The sequence below is a fragment of the Lynx canadensis genome, chromosome B3 (assembly GCF_007474595.2).
Source record: "Lynx canadensis isolate LIC74 chromosome B3, mLynCan4.pri.v2, whole genome shotgun sequence".
NCBI classification, from domain to species: domain Eukaryota; kingdom Metazoa; phylum Chordata; class Mammalia; order Carnivora; family Felidae; genus Lynx; species Lynx canadensis.
In genome coordinates this window covers 97,499,607-97,520,709 of record NC_044308.2, presented here as the reverse complement: position 1 = coordinate 97,520,709, position 21,103 = coordinate 97,499,607, and the positions used below count along the sequence as shown (strand labels likewise).

At 40.1% G+C, this 21,103-nt stretch overlaps 2 protein-coding genes across 4 annotated transcripts in view; one reads left to right on the top strand and one right to left on the bottom strand.

Moving 5' to 3' along the window:
- NEMF (nuclear export mediator factor) overlaps positions 1–7,034 on the top strand; it is a 55,317-nt gene extending 48,283 nt beyond the window's left edge. For 2 of the 3 annotated variants that reach the window (XM_030319043.2, XM_030319044.1), the window contains 7 exons: positions 941–1,018; positions 2,543–2,740; positions 4,336–4,368; positions 5,282–5,382; positions 5,478–5,521; positions 5,601–5,680; positions 5,948–7,034. In XM_030319043.2, coding sequence (XP_030174903.1) covers positions 941–1,018; positions 2,543–2,740; positions 4,336–4,368; positions 5,282–5,382; positions 5,478–5,521; positions 5,601–5,680; positions 5,948–6,025 — 612 coding nt within the window. In that variant the 3' untranslated portion in view covers positions 6,026–7,034. Of the gene's footprint in view, positions 1–940; positions 1,019–1,060; positions 1,169–2,542; positions 2,741–4,335; positions 4,369–5,281; positions 5,383–5,477; positions 5,522–5,600; positions 5,681–5,947 lie in introns of those variants that run through there. The other variant, XM_030319045.2, reaches the window with a different exon arrangement.
- Positions 7,035–7,254: 220 nt separating this feature from the next.
- Positions 7,255–19,377, bottom strand: KLHDC2 (kelch domain containing 2). Its single transcript, XM_030319046.2, has 13 exons — positions 19,067–19,377; positions 15,948–16,027; positions 14,047–14,164; positions 11,926–12,041; positions 11,529–11,610; positions 11,279–11,362; positions 10,679–10,759; positions 10,545–10,603; positions 9,814–9,923; positions 9,358–9,430; positions 7,908–7,995; positions 7,749–7,801; positions 7,255–7,564 (listed from the first exon to the last, which is right to left on the bottom strand). Exons 1-13 carry the CDS (start codon positions 19,217–19,219, stop codon positions 7,441–7,443), a joined length of 1,221 nt encoding a protein of 406 aa, XP_030174906.1. The 5' UTR covers positions 19,220–19,377; the 3' UTR covers positions 7,255–7,440.
- Positions 19,378–21,103: the final 1,726 nt, after the last annotated feature.

The following is a 21,103-nucleotide window of genomic DNA, read 5'->3' as shown; positions in this document are numbered from 1 at the left end:
CTGCCTTGTTTCCTGTTCTTCCTCTATATGTATATCCTGACTCCAACCAAATGCAATAACTTGCTGTTAGTATACTGTCCTGTTTTTACCTTATAATCCTGCTTTTTATATAATCCCTGATACTATAAAATTTACTTAAGACTTTCAAGTTTTACTTTATTTCTTCCCCACAGTTCTTGCTTAAGCTGAAAGAAATTTCTTTCTCTGAAGTATCTTAGGAATAATGTTTGCATTTAGAATATGTTGTATTAATTTATCCTTGCTCTTATATGTATTTTTTTCTACCAGATGGTAAACTCCTTGAGGCTGAGGACTATGGTTTATCCATCTTCTTAGCCTCCATGTTGTTTATTATAATGGTACCTTGCTTGGTAACCATTTCTGACAGAGAAGAGGAGCACCTTTTTTTTTTTTTTTTAATTTTTTTTTATTTTTGAGAGAGAGAGAGAGAGACAGAGCTCAAGAAGGGAAGGGCCAGGGGCGCCTGGGTGGCGCAGTCGGTTAAGCGTCCGACTTCAGCCAGGTCACGATCTCGCGGTCCGTGAGTTCGAGCCCCGCGTCGGGCTCTGGGCTGATGGCTCAGAGCCTGGAGCCTGTTTCCGATTCTGTGTCTCCCTCTCTCTCTGCCCCTCCCCCGTTCATGCTCTGTCTCTCTCTGTCCCAAAAATAAATAAACGTTGAAAAAAAAAAAAAAAAAAAAGAAGGGAAGGGCCAGAGAGAGAGGGAGACACAGAATCCGAAGCAGGCTCCAGGCTCCGAGCTGTCAGCACAGAGCCCGATGTGGGGCTCGAACTCACAGACTACAAGATCATGACCTGAGCCGAAGTCGGACGCTCAACCGACTGAGCCACCCAGGCGCCCCAGGAGCACCTTTTCTTTACAAACATTTGTTGACATTTTTTAACTGAAGTTTTCCAAGTAAAATCTTTTGATTTTGTAGAGTAAAATGAAAAAAATGAAGGAAAAATACAAAGACCAAGATGAAGAAGAACGTGAACTCATCATGAAATTGCTGGGGGTAAGTAACATCTAAAAGTCTTTTCTTCCTTTGTTTTTTAAGGAGCATCCAGACCACGGCCTATCATATGGTAGGATTCAATACATTTTTGTTAAAATGTAGACAGTATTGGCACAAAAACAGACACTCGGATCAATGGAACAGAATGGAGGACCCAGAAATGGATCCACAAACGTATGGCCAACTAATCTTTGACAAAGCAGGAAAGAATATCCAGTGGAATAAAGACAGTCTCTTCAGCAACTGGTGCTGGGAAAACTGGACAGCGACATGCAGAAGAATGAACCTGGACCACTTTCTTACACCATACACAAAAATAAACTCAAAATGGATGGAAGACCTAAATGTAAAGCAGGAAGCCATCAATCCTCGAGGAGAAAGCAGGCAAAAACCTCTTTGATCTTGGCCTGAGCAACTTCTTACTCAACATGTCTCCAGAGGCAAGAGAAACAAAAGCAAAGATGAAATACTGGGACCTCATCAAAATAAAAAGCTTTTGCACAGAGAAGGAAACAATCAGGAAAACTAAAGGCAACCGACGGAATGGGAGAAGATACTTGCAAATGACATATCAGATAAAGGTTTAGGATCCAAAATCTGTAAAGAACTTTTCAAACTCAACACCCAAAAAACAAATAATCCAGTGAAGAAATGGGCAAAAGACATGAATAGACACTTCTCCGAAGAAGACATCCAGATGGCCAACTGACACATGAAAACATGCTCAACATCACTCATCTTAAGGGAAATACAAATCAAAACCACAATGAGATACCACCTTACACCTGTCAGAATGGCTAAAATGAACAACTCAGGCAACAACAGATGTTGGCAAGAATGCGGAGAAAGAAGATTTCTTTTGCACTGCTGGTGGGAATGCAAGCTGGTGCAGCCACTCTGGAAAACAGTATGGAGGTTCCTCAAAAAATTAAAAATAGAACTACCCTAGGACCCAGCAATTGCACTACTAGGCATTTATCCATGGGATACAGGTATGGTTTTTCGAAGGGACACATGCACCCCAATGTTTATAGCAGCACTATCAACAATAGCCAAAGTATGGAAAGAGCCCAAATGTCCATCAATGGATGAATGGATAAAGATGTGGTATATATATATACAATGGAGTTTTACCTGGCAATCAAAAGAATGAAATCTTGCCATTTGCAACTATGGATGGAACTAGAGGGTATTAGGCTAAGCGAAATTACAGAAAGACATATCATATGATGACTTCAGTCGTATGAGGACTTTAAGATACAAAACATATTAACAGAAGGGAAGGAAAAATAATATAAAAACAGGGAGGGGGACAAAACATAATAGACTCAAATCTGGAGAACAGAGGGTTACTGGAGTGGTTGTGGGGGGGGTGGGTGGGCTAAATGGGTAAGGGGCATTAAGGAATCTACTCCTGAAATCATTGTTGCACTGTATGCTAACTTGGGTGTAAATTAAACAAATAAAAAACTTTTAAAATATTGACAATATTGAACATACTTACATTATCTTTATGAATTAAAGTCTGCAGGTTCAAACAAAGAAGAAAAGGGGAAGAAGGGAAAGAAAGGAAAAACAAAGGATGAACCTGTGAAGAAACAGCCCCAGAAACCTAGAGGTGGACAAAGGGCTTCAGACAGCATAAAGAAAGAAACTCCCTCCCTTGAGGTTGTAACTCCAGAGTTACAAGACTTGGCTGTAGATGATCCACATGATGACAAGGTAAGGCTACCACACATATGTGGGCTTTTGCTTCATTAATTAGGGTCACTAACCACCTCAGGTTCCCAAAATATGAGGCTTACAAGTGCTAAAACCAGGACAAGTGGTAACTTTATCCTTAATGGAAAAGTCATTTTAGAAATACAACCTAAAAGACTACATTTCCGGGATGTAAGCGTAAAAATGGTCATGTTCGTAGGTAAGTAGTTTATCACAAGCCTTTAGAAAAGAATTGTATGGAGAGGCTTTGATTCTAGTGGGAACTTCGTTAAAATAAGACAAATAATTGGGATTATCTTGAAGAGGAGGAATAAATTTGCGCTACTCTAGATTTTTCTATGAGAGTATATGCTGTATTATCTTACATAATGTTGAAACTGCCAAGCGCTCTGGTTGAAAAACCAGTTAGAAGTTAACTTTTTTCCAGTTAAGATGGTTGCCTGAGATCTTGAAATCTTGAGCAAATGATTATTTTATAAAATTGGAAAAAATTTCACTTAGCCTGTATTTTATTTATTGCAGTTAAAGCTTTGGTTAGAATGGTTTGCTCTGTTCAGTGCAGATAATGCTTACAGGGATTCTAAATGTGTTACTGTTTTTTTCCTCTGGACAATGTTACTGTTTAGTGATGTTATAACTCAGTTTGATCCTCAGATTTTTTTACACTGTTCTCATATTTGTAATTCTGTAAACTGTAAACTCATAAATATTGGGGTGTAATCATACATAAAAAATCTATTTGGAGATAATCTAAGCAAAGCAAAACAAAATTAAACTTACCTTTTTCTTTTATATTTACCTATTGTGTGTGTGTGTGAGAGAGAGTCTCAAGCAAGCTCCATACAGCACAGAGCCCGATGTGGGGCTCAAGCTCACAGTTGGTGAGATCATGACCTGAGCCAAAATCAAGAGTCAGACGCTTAACCAACTTGAGACACACAGGCGCCCCTAAGCTTACCTTAATAGTGAAAAATTCTTAGAACTGTTTAAAGACTAAAAAATAAAAGTTCTGTTCCCTAGGATTCTCCATTTTCTTTTGGCAAACATCAGATTTAGTTGTAATTTTAAATTGGCATTTTACGTTTTACTGTTTTAGCATGTACTCCAAATGAAAGTCCTTAAAAAAAAAAAAAAACACTTCAGAGAACAATCCTTTTTCTCTTTGAATTGCATTGTTCTCTAAAATATTAGATGCACAGGGGCACCTGGGTGGCTTAGTCAGTTAAGCGTCCGACTTCACGTCATGATCTCTCGGTCCGTGAGTTCGAGCCCCACATTGGGCTCTGTGCTGACAGTTCACAGCCTGGAGCCTGTTTCAGATTCTGTGTCTCCCTCTCTCTGACCCTCCCCCGTTCATGCTCTGTCTCTGTCTCAAAAATAAAAATAAATGTTAAAAAAAATAAATAAAATATTAGATGCACAAATTAATTCACTAGAGTTTTGTGACACTGAAGAATACATTCTTGGGGTCCATAAACTGTTGGTTCAATGTGACAATCTTGCTATATTAATATTTTTTTCTCCTCATAGTTTTTAATCATGTGGAATTTCAATTTAAGTTATAGCTGACTTTTAAAATTTTATGTTTGGAGCAGGAAGAGCAAGAGCTGGATCAACAGGGTAATGAGGTATGATTTTTGTGTTGGGGTCTCTACAGTGACACACAATGACTACAGTCTAGTTCCCAAAACATTTGACACACAGTTTCTAACTAATTAAAACTTTAGTGTATGTGCTGCCGAAGCAAGCACTAATTAAAACTTTAAAAGCTAAGACAAGATCACAGGCTCTGGAGTCCAACATTCTGGGTTTAAATCCTAACTTTGCTACATATAATTGCAACCTTGAGCCATTGTTTTTTGTGCTTCTGTTTCCTCATCTGAAGAGTGGGGATAATTGTCCTTACCAGGAGAGAGTTGTTTTGAAAATACACATGAAGCATTTAGAGAAGTCCATGGCACATAGTAAACACTACTTGAACACCAAGCATCTTGTCTAAGGTTATTCATGTTGCTAAATAAATACGGCTCATCTTATAGGCAGCCCACCAAAGAGCAACTCTAAGAAGGCTAGAAGATTCTTCCTTAAGTACAGGCAAAAGTGTCCAGGGGCGGAGGGGAGTGGGGAATGGGGACAGAAAAATCCCCGTGGTCAGGAACTACTGGTCTAGCCAAAGTATCAGTCTCATTTCCATGCAATGAATTTAAATCTATTTGTGGTCATTATTATACATTATTTTTAATCCATAGCAGTTTTCTGCAATGTACTGTTATCCAACAAGTTTTTTCTCCTTTTTCCCTTGTATGTATTTACAAGTGCCATTTTGAAAATCATGTGAGAATTATGCTATGGAAAAAATTTTTAGTAAAGAATAGAAGTATAAATACCATTTGCTCTTAAGACTGAAGGTCTATCGAGGGAAGGGTGGGGGAAAAAGATCAGAAAAAGATAAAAATGATAAAAATATGAGTTGAAATATTAGAGTTTTCCTTTTTCTAGGACTGGTATGCATTTTATAATTGTTTTTCTTTTCCCTTTTAGGAAAATCTCTTTGACTCTTTGACAGGGCAGCCACATCCTGAAGATGTATTACTATTTGCCATCCCAATTTGTGCCCCTTACTCCACCATGACAAACTATAAGTAAGTCGTCTTTAGTTTACTCAAAATAGCTGACATAATGGTTATGAATTGTTTTGAAATTTCTATTTAGTAATACATGTAATTCCTTCTTAAAGATACAAAGTGAAACTTACTCCTGGAGTTCAGAAAAAGGGAAAAGGTATTTAAAATCTTTATATGAATGATTTTGATCGCTTCTTCTCTGCACAGAAGTAGATTCTTCTATTTTCTATTTACAGCTGCAAAAACAGCCTTGAATAGTTTCATGCATTCCAAAGAAGCAACAGCAAGAGAAAAAGACTTATTTCGCAGTGTAAAGGTAAAGTATTCCTCCAGAAGTCTGGAGATGGGTGGTGCAATTAAAAATGTTAGCAGTTATACTTTTCTACTTTTGGTTCTTTATTTAATACATGCCAAGCTGCAGCTCGTTTTGGTAGAAAATGCTGTCTTACTAGAAGAAGTAAAATATCATTTCAGTTGGAAATTTTGGAAATGCCTTTCTTTTGACAGCAGAGGGCACATAATTATAAAAGAAACATGACTACCATATAGCATGTGAAGATATTCAGCAATTCTCTTTTTTTAGGACACGGATTTATCAAGAAATATTCCTGGCAAAGTCAAAGTGTCTGCACCCAATCTTCTGAATGTAAAAAGAAAATAGCTGAAATGAAACCCTAAAATATTTGAGAAGAGCCAATTTTATAGCCTTTTGGAAGTTCAGAGATGAAAACACACCATGTCACAAGACTTCCGCATTTAAAAATGAACTAAACATTGCCTTGCTATATTCGCCAAAAGGACTTACTGTTTTTTTTCCAGTTTTATAGAGAGGAAACGCGGATAGGATTTCCTACAATATTTGTGGACAGTTAAATGCTAATTGTATACATCTGCAGTTATTCTCCCACGTTTTCTTAAAATTTGGGAGGTTAATACTAAGTTTTCATTTCATGTTGTACAGAAACTGGAGTGAAGTGGCTCAGTTGCTCGGACATTGACTTGGTCATCTACCGTGTACAGTGTCAGAGCTCTGTTACAGGCCAATCACAGGTGGTTTTTCGTGTTCTGGTGCGGTGGTGGGGCTTGGGGGCAGTTAAACATTTAGGATTAAGTCTTGGAAGCCTTCTGCCGTTACCTGTACTTGTCAAAAAATATATTAGACCAGATTTAAAATAGACATAATTCAGCCTAAGAAATAACACCTAGAAAAAATGGTATTGATCATTTCCATTCATTTATACAACTTCACTTTTCATCCTCACTTCTTCCTTGTAATCTCATTCAGTTCTGTACCATTTTATTTTCTACCTCTAGTAATTATCAGCATGTTACAGAGTATCTTAACCTAGGATATCATAAGTGCACTTTTAGGCTTACTACTAAAGACTCCTGACACAGCTTTCTTCTTCTGTCTCCTAACAAATGGAGAATAAAGTCCTACGTCATTTCCATTCTTTTATGAGCTAAAAAGCTGTCACTTTTTAAATGATGAGACAATGGCTACCTACAGTCAATATGACCATTTGCCCCAGCCCCTATACCAAAGCATTAAGGTCAAAGCACTAAACAGCTGTTGGTCCTTCCAAAACTTCTTTTACCAGCTTAGTCCTGTTGATAATGTTTTTCCATTTGAAATTAATGTAAAAAAAAAAAACAACTTTGTAATTATACATATAGCCAGTGTTGTAAATACAACAGACTACTCTTGCTATTTAAAAATATATATATATAAATTAAAAAAAATAACATCACCATTTTGATAGTGATAAGAATAATTAGTATGTTTCTATAGCTATATATCCTGAAGTTACCAAAAAGGAAATATAATAACCATTCCTTGGGGTAAAAAGCCAAGTATCATTTTCTTTTGCTTTAATAGAAGACAGTTACTGGTGTTAAATACATTTATTGTAAACTTTAGACACAAAAATAGGTTCTCTAGGCCATTCACATGCACATTAAAACCAAAAAGCTGCAAACTACAACAATGCATATAATTATACAAACGATGCCACTCTCTGATGTTTACAGAATTGCTGTCCATGCAAGGTGATCAGAGGCATTATCTATGAAGCCTTAAGATCCAGAAGTGTTGTTACTACCAAACCTCTGATTAACACTGTGAAGTAAGTGTTTTGGAAGGCAGTTCCACGAGTTGGCTAACATTTCTTTAAAGCAAATGACTGCTTCTAAGCTTAGCCTGAAAGTGGACAAGAGAAAAATAAATTTACTGTTTGAAGAATTACCAAAAAACAAAAGCCCACTTTGTTTAAAGAACTAGTTTTATCAATGGAAACTTGTCATTGCCTTTAAATTATCTGTAAGCCTGGTTTTTCAAGAGCACTAATTTAAAATAATCTGAGTACCAAGAAAAAGTTACTTACCTTACAAGAGATTTTGGTTGAACTGAAAATATAAGTATTTCATTACTATGTGCCTGAAAAATAGAAAATGAAGAACATATTAAAAAGTAAGTACTCCACAAGTTTCAGAAATATGATGAAGTGTCCTTTTATACAGGGTAGTATACTTAATACACTTACAGCTCTGTGATGGACAAGGAGGTTATTGGCACATCCACCAAAAACAATGACTTCTCCTTCGTCACTGGCACAAGCTGTGTGCCATAATCTAATTTAAAACAAGAGTTTTAAGTTACCCAGACACCAAGTTGACAATTTACACTACGAACACAATGATGAAATAAAGACTAGAGATCTTCAGTACAGACCAAAACCTAATGTTGAGCAGCAATTATCTTAAGTAGCAAAAGCTAGAAAAATCTATTAATGTCTGTTTTATCTGGATGTTACCATTTTATCTATCTGGTCCAGTCCTAACTTATGCAATGACGGGTTTGAACTGAATGATCTGTTCTCTAGGTCTTTGTTAGCAATAAAAATCTTACGGGAGATGTGTGCTACATGCCCTCTCAATCTTCTTCTTTTCATAGGCAGGGTCAGTTGACATTAAAGAAAAAATCTGAAGGATGCTGTGAATCTGCCTGACCTACTCAAAGTCTCAGGCCTGGTAATTCTATGGAAGAATTTTTCTGCCAGATGAAGCCTTTATGGCATAAGTGTACTTAAATTAGAGACTTGTGGGGAAATGAAGGCTGACCTACCTAAATATGCTTTGAATACCAGTTGTGACTATATCATTTGCTTTGGCAGTTTTTGTAAGAATTCTTCTTGAGATTAACAAAAATAACTCTTCTCTTTGGGTGATTTGATTTAGTATTTGTTATACAGTGCTCCTACCAATCTAATAGAAAGTTCTGGATTTCCCCCCCATATACATTCTTCAAGGTTTTGAAATTCTCTCCAGTTTTTTTTTTTTTAAGTGACAAACCTAGACGCAGTTCAATTCACTGGAGTAAAGACCTTGATTATAAATTTTAACTACATCAATTTTATGATAAAAACAGCAGAAGTCAACATCCAGCCCTGTTTTTCATGCACCATGACAGAAAAGAAAGCATTTAATACAAGGATAGCATTGGTTTTCTTTTCTTTCAAAAGGTTTGATGTTAGGGGCGCATGGGTGGCTCAGTCTGTTAAGCATCTGACTGTTGATACGGGCTCAGGTCACAATCTCACGGTTCCTGAGACTGGGTCCTGTATCTGCACACTGCCAGCACAGAGCCTGCTTGGAATTCTCTGTCCCTACCCCACTCATGCTCACACGTGTGCACTCTCTCTCTCTCTCTCAAACATTAAAAAAAAAAAAGGTAGGATGTTAAACCTTAGTGAATGCTAGGGTGTTTATCATAAGAATAGTGGATGTAATGCAGCCACAATTTCCTCAATCATTACCAGTCTTGTACATCTTTTTTAAGGTTTTAAGTAATCCCTATACCCAACGTGGGACTCAGGGTTGTTTGAGATTAAGAGTCACATGCTCTACTGACTGGCAGCCAGGTGTCCCCAGTCTTGTACTGAATAATAGAAGTCCATAAAGATGTACAAGAATTACTTTTTAAATACTTCATACCTTGGCTTTTCAGTATAGGGATGATTAAACTGTATCCATTCATTTTTACTGATGCAGTAAGTCCAAGCATCACCTGATTGAAGCGAAGAAAGAGCCATGAAATACGTTATTTTGTCAATGAGACATTCATGTTTAAAGGGCACAGCTTTAGCAAGAAAGGTAATAAACTGTAAGTAGAAAGAGAAAGTAAATATCCTGGTTTTTCCCTGCAGTTAATCAAGTAAGCCCTTTGCATGTCACAACCCTTAGGTGGAGCTTTTAAGGGCTGCACTGGACAGAATAGATGGATGTTATAGTACAAAAACAATTATAGATTTATTATAGGATCAAAAATAATAGCAAAACTCCAACCAACCCTATAGCCTTCTGATACATCTAAAATAGACTGAATTATTTTCTTCTATTTATATATTACATATGAATGATAATGATTTCTTATATTTTTAAAGGACTTACTTAGTGGCTGTTTATCAGTGGTAAATCCTCCAAAGAGAAAGAGATGATCTGAAGAAACTGGTGTTAGTGAATGCCAAGATCGGCCAACTGGGCATATGCCTTGTGGAATTCTGAAAATAATAGCTAAGTTACAATATCTGTGTTTAAAAGTAGCTACTGTTTAATATGGAAAAATATTTAAATTTTCTGTGAAAATTTATACAGAATATTTGACAGAAGAGACTTTAAATTTAAAAAGCTTCTTGGTATTTTTTTTTTAATTTTTTAAATGTTTTATTTATTTTTGAGAGAGAGAGAGAGAGAGAGAGAGAGAGTACAAGTCGGGGAGGGGCAGAGAGTGAGGGAAACACAGAATCCAGGAAGCAGGCTCCAGGCTCCGAGCCGTCAACACAAAGCCTGACACAGGACTTGAACCCATGAACCATGAGATCATGACCTGAGCTGAAGTCACATGCTTAACCGACTAAGCCACCCAGGTGTCCCAAAAGCTTCTTGGTATTAATAGCTGCATGCTTGGTATTAACTATGTTTTTAGAAGGCAGAGTGAACTTTAGACCTTTTCAACAAACATTGAGCACATGTTGTGGAACAGGAAATCAAAAAATAAAATTCCTTATTTAAGGATCTAGACATCATGTTTATTTAAAATGAGTTATCTACCTGCTTAAATTTCTATGCTAACAGAATAAAAATATTAAAAAATTTTAGAAATTATCTAAAGTGATACATACAATTCATTCCACTCCCACGTATCCAGATTAAGACAGTGAAGATCATTCATTCTAGCATCCTGAAAAAGGATAATTAAGTAATTATCATTTTGAATGACTCATAAGCAGATCATTGAAACTGTTCACAAACTTACTCGATATCTGCCTCCAAACACAAAGCCTTTGTTTCCAACAGTTGCACAGGCATGGGCAGCACGAGGTGAAGGTGCTTTACCCTATAAAAGTCACAAAAGCAATTTTTTAAAATAAACACCAGTCTTCTCTGGAGGTGGATGAGGGTATGCAAGACGCTTGAGCTTTTAAGCTCAAGTGCAGATGTCTAGTCAACAGCAGTACTAACCCTGGGAGCTGTAATTTTGGATTTTGGAGATATATTACTGAATGCACTAGTTAATGGAATGCTTGTTTATTTTATTTTTTTTTTAAATAAAAAGGTAGCACATTATAAGACACCTGCGTCAGAGGAAAAAGAAATCTAATTAACTTAACAGTCTACTGCCAGGTCATTTATTTAGTTATAAGCAATACCCCTTAACATCTATTAGATAGTAGATGCCAGGTTAGTCCACATATTCATTAAACTTTTCTGAGGTATGGACTTCTTGGAGAATAATGAAAGCAATGGATTTTCTCCAGAAAAACAAGAATGAACTGTCAATTTTACACCACCTTCCAATTCCCTTTCTCCTCTAGGCAGCCTTACTTTAATAATTCATTATTCTTCAGTAACTCACAGTAGTTATAGGCTGACTCCAGATAAATGTTTCAGTGTCTAAAATATGTACATGATCATTCCATCCTCTTGGGTGACTTGAATTCTACAGAAAATGAGTAAGAATCTGAGTTATTTTTCAAATAATATTTGTAAAATTACATATCCTTGTCTGGTTTATGAACAAGGCAAAATGAACAAGACTAGCAGACATAAGATGTATTATTTCAACATACTAAGTAGACCATATACAAATATGAAACTTCACTTACCCAAAAAGATGTTTCATCAAATTCAAAAGTTCCCAATACTTTATCTTCAGGTAAATATCCGTAACCTCCAAAAAATATTAACCTGTTTGATAAAAAACCAAGACACTAAACATTCTAACATCCACAGGTTAGGAAGTTACAAGAAGTTTTTCTTTTGTCATGCTAGGAACTGAGAAGGCATGCTTGAGTATATGAAAATTCTTATTCATAGAATAATGCCTACTGTGCCTAATTATGTCTTAGGTGTAAAGGGCTTTGATGTATTAATTCACATAATCCTCATATGGGCCCTAGAAGTTATGTTCTAGGGTTACAGTGTTTATGGGCTATGGATGGATACTTGAATGGCAAACCACTTTGCACATAAAAACCCAAACCTACGGGGCTGCTAACTCACTTGTTTTTATATACCCAGACACCAAGTTTATCCTTTGATGATGGAGGAATTCCTTGGCAATCAATTCTTTCCCACTGTAGTACTCTGTCTGTAGACCTTGAATCCAGCATGTAGAACTGTCAGAAGCAATGATTTCAGTTAGATTTGGTTATGCAAAAGAAACTCAACCTTGGCATTTAGTTTTGTTGTGATTTATGACTATAGGAATGTCATCTAATTCAGTGCATCTACAATTGTGACTACAGACTGTTACTGGTCCAAATATACATAAGGAACTTATGCCAGAATATAAATTACCTAAGTCTCTAAGCACCCTGTTGAGCTCATTTTTTTTTTCTAATAGCCACATTTTTTTTAAATATATGAAATTTATTGTCAAATTGGTTTCCATACAACACCCAGTGCTCATCCCAACAGGTGCCCTCCTCAATACCCATCACCCACCCTCCCCTTCCTCCCACCCCCCATCAGCCCTCAGTTTGTTCTCAGTTTAACAGCCTCATTTTTTGGATGAAGGAACAGAAGTATATTGTGCCTTACATAGGCACTTTGAGTTATGCTAATCTTATTTATGGGTTTGAAGACGGTATCACCAAAAGAATTCAACTTCGCAATTTCACCTTCAAATTCAATTTAACAAACATGTCTTAAGCGCCTACTTAACTCTTGGGAGCAAAGGATAAATCTTAAAAGATTAAGTACTGGTCTGTCTTTCCAAGGTTTCACATCCAGATACTTGAAGAGACCTGGCCATTATATGTATATCTTTTTACTTCTCCTAAGACTCCTAAGCTTTCTTTTGATCAGACTTAAAAATACTCAACTCTAGCCATTTCTGTCTACCCCTAAAGCCACGGCTTCTTTTTTTCCCCAAGCTGCTTCATGTGGTGTTAAGGTTCTTTTTCTCTTCCTTGCCCTAAAACACACACACCTCCACTACAGCCTGTAGCAGTGCCTCACAAAATCTTTTAGGCACAGAACCCTTACTTCACACAAAATCTTAAGCAAAAGCCTAACTGAAGTAGAGCTACACCTGTTAAGATGGAGGGGTAGGGGGGTGATCTGAAGCCTGCCTAACACCATGACGCTCCTCCCACAGGGGTCCCAAGGCATCTCAAAGAAATCCCTAGAGCTCCTAGGAATAGTCTGAAACTTTGTCAGCCATATGCTCCAGTCACACCAAACCACTTAGCATTTCCGTGAACAAAACATTTGCTTATATTTCTGCCTCCTGATACTTGCATCTTGGCTACCTCTCCCAGTTATGATTCTATTCAACCCTCTTGGTTAAAGACTTTACTTATTCTCTTCCTCCATCCTGCCAAACACAATGTCAAGGATTCTTTTTCAGATTTAACAATATTTACTGAGCTATTTTATGAGCCAGGCTCTATGTATCTTCTTATTATATGCTACTGGAACCATCTACTTATTATGTGTATCCCCTCTAGAATGTGAGCACCTAGAGATGGGAACTGTATCATTCGTCTCTGTGTCTCCAATGTCTAACCAAGTGCTCAGTATATAAGGTGCTACGTTGCTAAATAAATTTATTAAGAGACTCCCTAAATCATATGCATCTTTCTGATTGATATTTGTGTCTTGCTGGCCTGAGAAAACAACTGTTAATCTTTTTCCTATTTGGAAAAAACACAAAGTCTGAACAACAGTACCTTATCGTACCATATTACGGGAATTTTAGTATATAAAATTCTGTATTAATTTATCCTCATAGCTGAGTGGTGGTCTGTTCATTTTACCCTGCTCCTCATCATTGCATCTTGTTTTCATTTGGTTTGCTAATATTTATCTAACACCCCAGGGTTCTAAGAGAACCACAGCTGCAAAGAGCACAAAGAAAACCCACTCAGGAAATTACTGCAAACAAGTTATCAAAGTTGACTTTACAAAAGGCATAGAGAAATACGGACTGGTAGACAAAATACTAAAATGCACATTCACACTGTTATCAAGGACATGCATGTTTTAACCAGGACAGGAATAAGTATGGGCTAACCTTAGAAATCGGAGGTTGTCTGAAAAAGAGTAAAAACCAACAGGGCCACCCAGGCACCCCATGTTTAGTTGAGCTCTTAAACCACAACCCTTAGAAACACTCACCTTATTCGTATTGCCTCTTGAATGGTGTCCTCCAAACAAGTAGAGCACCCTGTCCACACACACTGCACAGCTTCCTGACATAGAAGGAGGAACATCCCCTTCTGTGTTAATTTTTTTCCTGAGGGCAAAAAGACTGAATGTAAATGTTTCCCAAAAGAGAAGAAATGCAAAAGTTACTTGTTTTTCTTCTATCCCCACAATAAAGGGAAAAAATAAAGTGGGCTGGCCGGCTAGATAGCGTCTGGGGGTCTCGTCTACATCTAAAATTAATTCAAAGAATGAGTTCCTTCCTCTTTGTTCACCCATTCCACAGGCTGCGCCAGCTGACCCCACACACAGGGACGGTGAGCTCTGGAAGCCCAGGAGCACACCATTTTATGTTTCTCAAACTAACCTGCTCTTTATTGATATAACCATAAGTGGCTATTTTGTTTTTGGTTTTGAGTCACCCAGTACCTAAAAGGAAAACATCCCACTCCTGACCGGTTAATTCCACAAGTGTGTTTTATTTAGTCACCTTTTAGCCATTCAAATGAATCTGATTCAAACCTAATGTACTACTACAGGCACGTGGGTAATACTTTCTCTAGGCCAGGCACTCCTGGGAGTGCTTTGCATGCTTTAAATCCTTCTGAATCTAAAAATGAATCTGAATCAAAAAGGCCTAAGATTCACAGTATTAATAGGTCTGTTAAGGCCTTCTGCTCACTCTATCACTTTATGCTAAGCTTTAACTTTGGCAGGCTTAGTTTTACAAATTCCTTATGGGGCTCAATTTTTTAAAAATTCGTAGAATTCCCCTATTAAAGGAATACCATTATCAATTTCTCTCTTGAAAAAAACAAAACAAAACATAGATGAGCCAACAGCTCAGATCAACACTGATTTGCTATGTACAGAAATAATCCTGACTTAGTTTTAGTTGAACTTTTTAAGAAAATTTTTTCAACATTTATTTATTTTTGAGAGACAGAGGGCAAGTGGAGGAGGGGCAGAGAGACCGGGAGACACAGAATCTGAAGCAGGCTTCAGGCTCCGAGCTGTCAGCACAGAGCCCAAAGTGGGACTCAAGCTCGCAAACGTGAGATGGTGACCTGAGCCGAAGTGGGATGCTTAACCGACAGGGCCATCCAGGCGCCCCATTTTTAGTTGAACTCTTAAGATTCTGCCAAGAGCCTCTTTGAGGACCACTGTCACAAGACTGGCAAAAGATCCTTTTCAGAATATCCCCAGTTGTATGGAAGGCAAATTTAACTTCTTTTTTTAAACAAAACACACTATTTTAAAGAGATTTGTAGAGAAACTTTAATGGCAGAGCTCATTAAAATAAAACACCACCTTTATTTCTAGCAGATACAATCTAGAAATTATTTTTTCATTTTCCATGTAACAGAAGATATAACATTTTGAAAAAACATCATATATGGAACTTTTATAATATTTTCATTCCAGGATTGGAAGCCTCTATCTACCTCTTTATTTTAGTATTACAATGATACTACATAGAGCTCTGAATACAAGTTTCTTCCAAGGTCATAAAAGCACCAAATAGGGGTGCCTGGGTGGTTCAGTCAGTTAAGTATCTTGACTCTTGATTTCGGCTCAGGTCATGATCCCATGGTTCATAGGTTCCAGGCCTGTGTCAGCACAGAGCCTGCTTGAGATTCTCTCTCTCTCTCAAAACAAATAAACTTAAAAAATAAAATCACCAACTAATTACTGAAGAGTTGCTAATGTATCTAAGCTTAGCAGCTGAACCAAACTAGTACAAGGTTGGTTTTAGAACATAGAGATAACTCTGCGTCTTCAAATAAAATAGTTTTGTTAGAATGGGCTTCACAGAGTTTTTATTTGCAACCTTACTTGAATTTTTTAGTCCCCCTCATAATATCCACAGTTACCATCTTCCAGTCTCCATGTTGTAGATCCATAGTTCTTCTCTAGGCAGATAAAAGTCATACAATCCTCTGACTTGATTACTCTAAGAATTAAAAAAAAAAAAAAAATCGCAAATATAAAAAATAATTGGTATTCTAAAGAAGCACTACTGTATATTTTTTCATATCTACCTTGTTTGAGATAGTAATAAGAGTTATGAGATGTTAAATGGGTCTTAACAATACTATCAAATGGACAATCTTCCTTGCTCCAGGCCACATACTCAAAGTAATGCTTAATATAGCTCACCCTTAATTCATGTTTTTGATGCAGCAGGTGCAATGATGCAGGAAGTTACGACATCTCTAGGAAATCTTTAATGTCACTTTATGCTGAACAGACCATTCACCGGGTTTCAGCTGCATGACTTCAGGAGAGGTCAGCTATGCCATGGTTTGCACACTAAAGACTGCTCTACCGTGTGAGTGCCTGACTCACACTAACACGTGTCATTTTCTAGCCATTTTTTACTCTCATCCATCCATTCTCTACCAAGAAACAGATGGCAGAATTGCCAGTGTGCAATTATTCAGTCAATGTGCAAAATTTTCTGTTCGTTGTTCTGCTCCACTTCCCTTCAGATAGTAATTCTTAACAGAATAAGTTTACCATATGCCAGAACTATCTGAACACTATCAACGGATTACTTTCTTTAAAAAAAAAAAAATTTTTTTTTTAATGTTCATTTTTAAGAGAGAGAGCCAGAGCACAAGTGGGGCAGAGGGAGAGGGAGACACAATCCGAAGCAGGCTCCAGGCTCCAAACTGTCAGCACAGAGGCTGATGCAGGGCTCGAACTCAAGAACCGTGAGATCATGACCTGAGCTGAAGTCGGACGCTTAACAGACTGAACCACCCAGGTGCCCCAATGGATTACTGTCTTTAATCTTCGTAACAACCCTAAAAAGTAGTTGAGATTACAAGAAAACAGGTTTTTTAGAGGTAAGTAATTTGCCCAAGATTACTTGGCAAGTAACTGTGGAATCAGCATTCTACCCTCCTTTCCCTGAATTGGCAACTTTAATCACTGCCTGACCTTCCTAGCCTTTGAACCTCCCCACTTTTTGAACAATGTCAACATACGGTGAACAATAGCAGTTCATGGAGAATGGGTGTCAGAGTCTAATAAGCTTGAGTACCATACAGAATTAGTGCACGTGGCCTTGTAGACATTTCTCTTTCTATTCCACCACTTAACAAAAAGAAGGCTGGAAGCATGACAGCAGGCTCACCCGGAATAGCTCAGCCTGGTCTGAAGAGCGAAAGGGACTACTGTGTGGGAAGCTAAGGTTTATCGCCCTCGAAAACAATATCCAAGGGCTTTTCAGAGTTCTCGCCAAAATACTGAGGACAGCCGGTTTTGGAACCACTCCACTTCACTGGTCATCACTGGTCATCCTGCCTAAATCCTAGACTTCTGGGCCCTCAAACACCATCAGAAACCTTCGTTCCTGAGGTGCCTGGGTGGCTCAGTCTGTTAAGCATCCAACTTCAGCTCAGGTCATGATCTCACAGTTCATGGGTTCAAGTACCACATCCGGCTCTCTACTGTCAGCACAGACCCTTCACAGACCACTTCGAGTCCTCTGCCCCCGCCCCCCTTCTCTGCACTTACCTTGATCTCTCTCAAAAACAAACATTAAAAAAAAAAATCGTCCTTCCTGACAACCCTCGCTCTCCCCACTCCCCAAAGAAAAGTCCTGTTCCTTCAATGCTGCTGATTTTTACAAACAGAATTATGAATATGTAGTTTAGACCACAGTGTGATTGACTAACAGGTTAACTTTTCTCCAATGGATTGACATTTTAATAAGGGTCACTACATAACTGCCTCTTTCTCCTACCAAGTACCGTCCTCTAACCAGCTATTCACTGGGGGCTGAGGAAAGCATTACAGATTAATTAGGACTGGCAAAATAAAATTTTTAAAAAAATGCTTTTGTGGTTAAACTAAATTAGTCAGGACAGCTATAGTGGTTTATTCCATCTGTCTTTTTTGACAGTCATCTCAAAAGTGTTCAGTTATGACCAGGTCAACGTGCAAGAAGCTAAAACCTATTACCAGAGTCATAAAGTCAGTCATCAAGCACACAGGTGTAGTGGACCAGATCTCAAGCAAATGGGGGCAGGGAGATCAATGTTAAGACCAAACGGGACTAAAAAGAGTTAACTTTTGGTAGGAATGTCTCAGAGCAACCCCAGCGAATGAAATGAGCCAGTGCTAGGATATGGATCGTTACTGAGAAGCTCTAATAGCAAAAGGGCAGGAGAACTAGAGAACAAAGTTTAAACAGGAGACACCTGGTAACAAGAAGCCAGTGGTAACAAGAAATGCAACTGGCTCTAAACATTGTTTATGAGCAGGGGTCAGAGAGCTGAACTTGGTAGTTACAATTGTTGCTACTGATTTTTTGGTTGCTGGTGGCGCCTTCTCCATTAGTTTTCTTAATAGGGGTTTCCTCTGAAAATTGTCAACTCTTTCTCAGCTGAAAGCATAACAGCCCTGGAATGTTCAAACAGCAGGGTGACGGCCATCTGCACAGGTGTAGCTAGGCCTCCCGAACAGGCGGGAAGGTTGAATAAGGCCATCCCTGCGGCCTTCGGGAATTCTAGAGAGTTTTCCTACATCCCGATTACTGCCCAAGCGAGCAACGGTATCCGTGGGCCAAAGGACCCCAGCTGCAGAGAATGAAGTGCTCTAAGCGGGCCGACAAACGGTAAGAGTGACATCACACAACGTCACCTCTCTTACCTCCCACCCGCGCCCCACCTTTTAAAACATAACACGTATCGTAGTCGTGCGCCGCCCAACGTGCCCTCCCCCAAACAACGCTCCAACGTCCACAGCGCCCAGGGCCGCCGCGGGCCCCGTAAGCAGAGGGCTGGAGTGACAGCAGCCCAGGAGCGTCGGCGCGGATTAGGGGACCGGTGAGGAGAAGCCCGCTCGCAAGAAAATGCACCGACGGGCACAGTCGCGACGCGGGGAGGGGGGGTCCGGGCGGCCGCTCTGCCCCCCCCACCCCCGCCGACCCGGACTCGGGGTCCAGCCGAGCGACGCCCGCCGCGGCCGGCCGCCCACTGACCTTGTAGCCGCCCCAGACGAACATGTGGCGCCCGTCGCCGACGGCTACGTGGCCGCTGCGCTCGGCGGGGCAGGCGAGCTCCATGGACTCATAGCTCTCGTAGGCTGGCCCTGGCAAGTCGTCCGCTCGCAGATCCTCGTTGCCATCAGCCATCTTGAGGCTGCACGTTTGTTCACCAACAATCCCCACACCCGCGCGGGGGAAAGAGACAAAAGAAAAGGCAGAAATGCACGGTGGCGACAGGCGAGCAGAAAGGGGCGGCGATAGGGACGGGGTTAAGGCCGCCCGCTGGCCGCCCGCGCCCTCTCAGCCCTCCTCGGGGAGGACAGCCCCTCCGCTGCCTGGGCTGCGCTGCGGGGGCGCGGGTCGGGGGCGCGGCGGCGGCGGCGGGGCCCCGCCGGGAGCAGGGCGGAAAGGGGGTCCGCTTGGGGCCGGGACTAGAATCCAGCCAGCCCGCCCCGCCTCCAGCTCGCCACTCGCCGCCCGCCGCAGCCGGCCCTTGTTTACGCCGCGGCCAGAACCGCCCGTTCCGCTGACGCCTCCTACGGGGCTCCGGAAGCGCGGCGGGCGCTCAGCGCCCCCAGCGCCGGGTCCTCCCGCCGCCGCCGCCGCCGCCGCCGCCGCCGCCGCCGCCGCCGCCGCCGCCGCCGCCGCCGCCGCCGCCGCCGCCGCCGCCGCCGCCGCCGCCGCCGCCGCCGCCGCCGCGGCCGGCCTGGGCCCCGAGATGGTGTGTTGACTGAGCTCCAAACACTCTCTGAGCCTCCTTTCGCTGCGGGCACTACAAAGATGGGAAGAATAGTAGCCACCTTCTCGCAAAAAAAAAAAATTTTTTTTTTTTTTTTTTTACTGACAAATCTTCCTCGTGTGATTGAGGAATGTTCTCCAAGGGTTCACAGTCTGAAAAGGGGTAGTGACATTGTGACATTGCTCAGTGAGTTAGCGGTCTCAGCTTCAAAAGAGAGTCAATGCCCCGCGGGTGCGCGTGGGGCTCCCGACTTCGTGCCACCCCGACGGTGCCCGCACAGCGGTTCCAGGCACCCCTGCTCGCTGAGCTCTTCTGCTTCGGCAGAGATCTTACTTTCCAAGCCCAGTCTGGAAAATTGTGCTCAAAAAGTATTTCAGAAACCATCATCGCCCAGTCCTTAAGGGAGGATGGCAAATTCTGTTCACACACACAGATACTGCTTTGTTACATTTTGATACATTTCAATTAGGTCAAGAAAAGAATTACTGCAACCTAAACTTAGTCACCTGTAAAATAGGGTTGTACCTGAATGCATCTTAAATCCCTAATGTAATGGTGCCACTTTACTTGGATGCGTTTGGTGAGAGGAGTGTGCTTTATTATCCTGTCTCTTCCCCATCTTCACGCTGCTACCACTGCTTGGAAGGGATACTTTGAACAATTAACACAGGCTTTCCTCACTCAGATTTTCATAGCCTAAAACTCCTTCCCTAGTCACTGCCACTATGTTTACAATTTATCAGAATTTCTGGGATGGGTGAAAGCAGTGCTTAGGGGGACACTTAATAGCATTGAATGCGTATACATATTTGACAAAAATAAAGATGTAACATCAACCCTCCTAGTTTTCATCTTAGGAAACCAGAAAAAGAGCAAGTTAAACCCAAATGGAAGAAAAAAAATTTTTAAGCTGTATCAATGAAATTGAAAACAAGAAATAGAGAAACTAAAAGCTGGTTCTTTGAAAAGATCAATAACATCAGTAAGCCTCTAAGCCAGGCTCTGTAAGGAAAAAAACAGAGAAGATGTAAGTTACAAATATCAGAAGTGAAACAGGGGACAACACTACAGATCCCATGAACATTAAAGGAATAATAAAGAGATCTTATGAACACCTCTGCTCATATATTTGATAACCCGGATGAAATGGACCAATTCCTTGAAAGACACAATCTGCCAAAACTCACGTAAGAAAAAAGCAGACATTCTGAATAAGCCTGTATCTATTAAAGAAATAAAACCAGCGGTGCCTGGGTGGCTCAGTCTGTTAAGCGGCGGACTTTGACTCAGGT

Excerpts from the sequence above, each read along its gene's own strand:
- KLHDC2 (XM_030319046.2), bottom strand. The coding sequence starts at position 19,219 with ATGGCTGATGGCAACGAGGATCTGCGAGCGGACGACTTGCCAGGGCCA. Across the intron at positions 16,028-19,066 it reads TCGTCTGGGGCGGCTACAAG|AGTAATCAAGTCAGAGGATT; the intron begins GTCAGTGGGCGG and ends TTTAATTCTTAG. Across the intron at positions 9,431-9,813 it reads CACTGATAAACAGCCACTAA|GTGATGCTTGGACTTACTGC; the intron begins GTAAGTCCTTTA and ends CGCTTCAATCAG.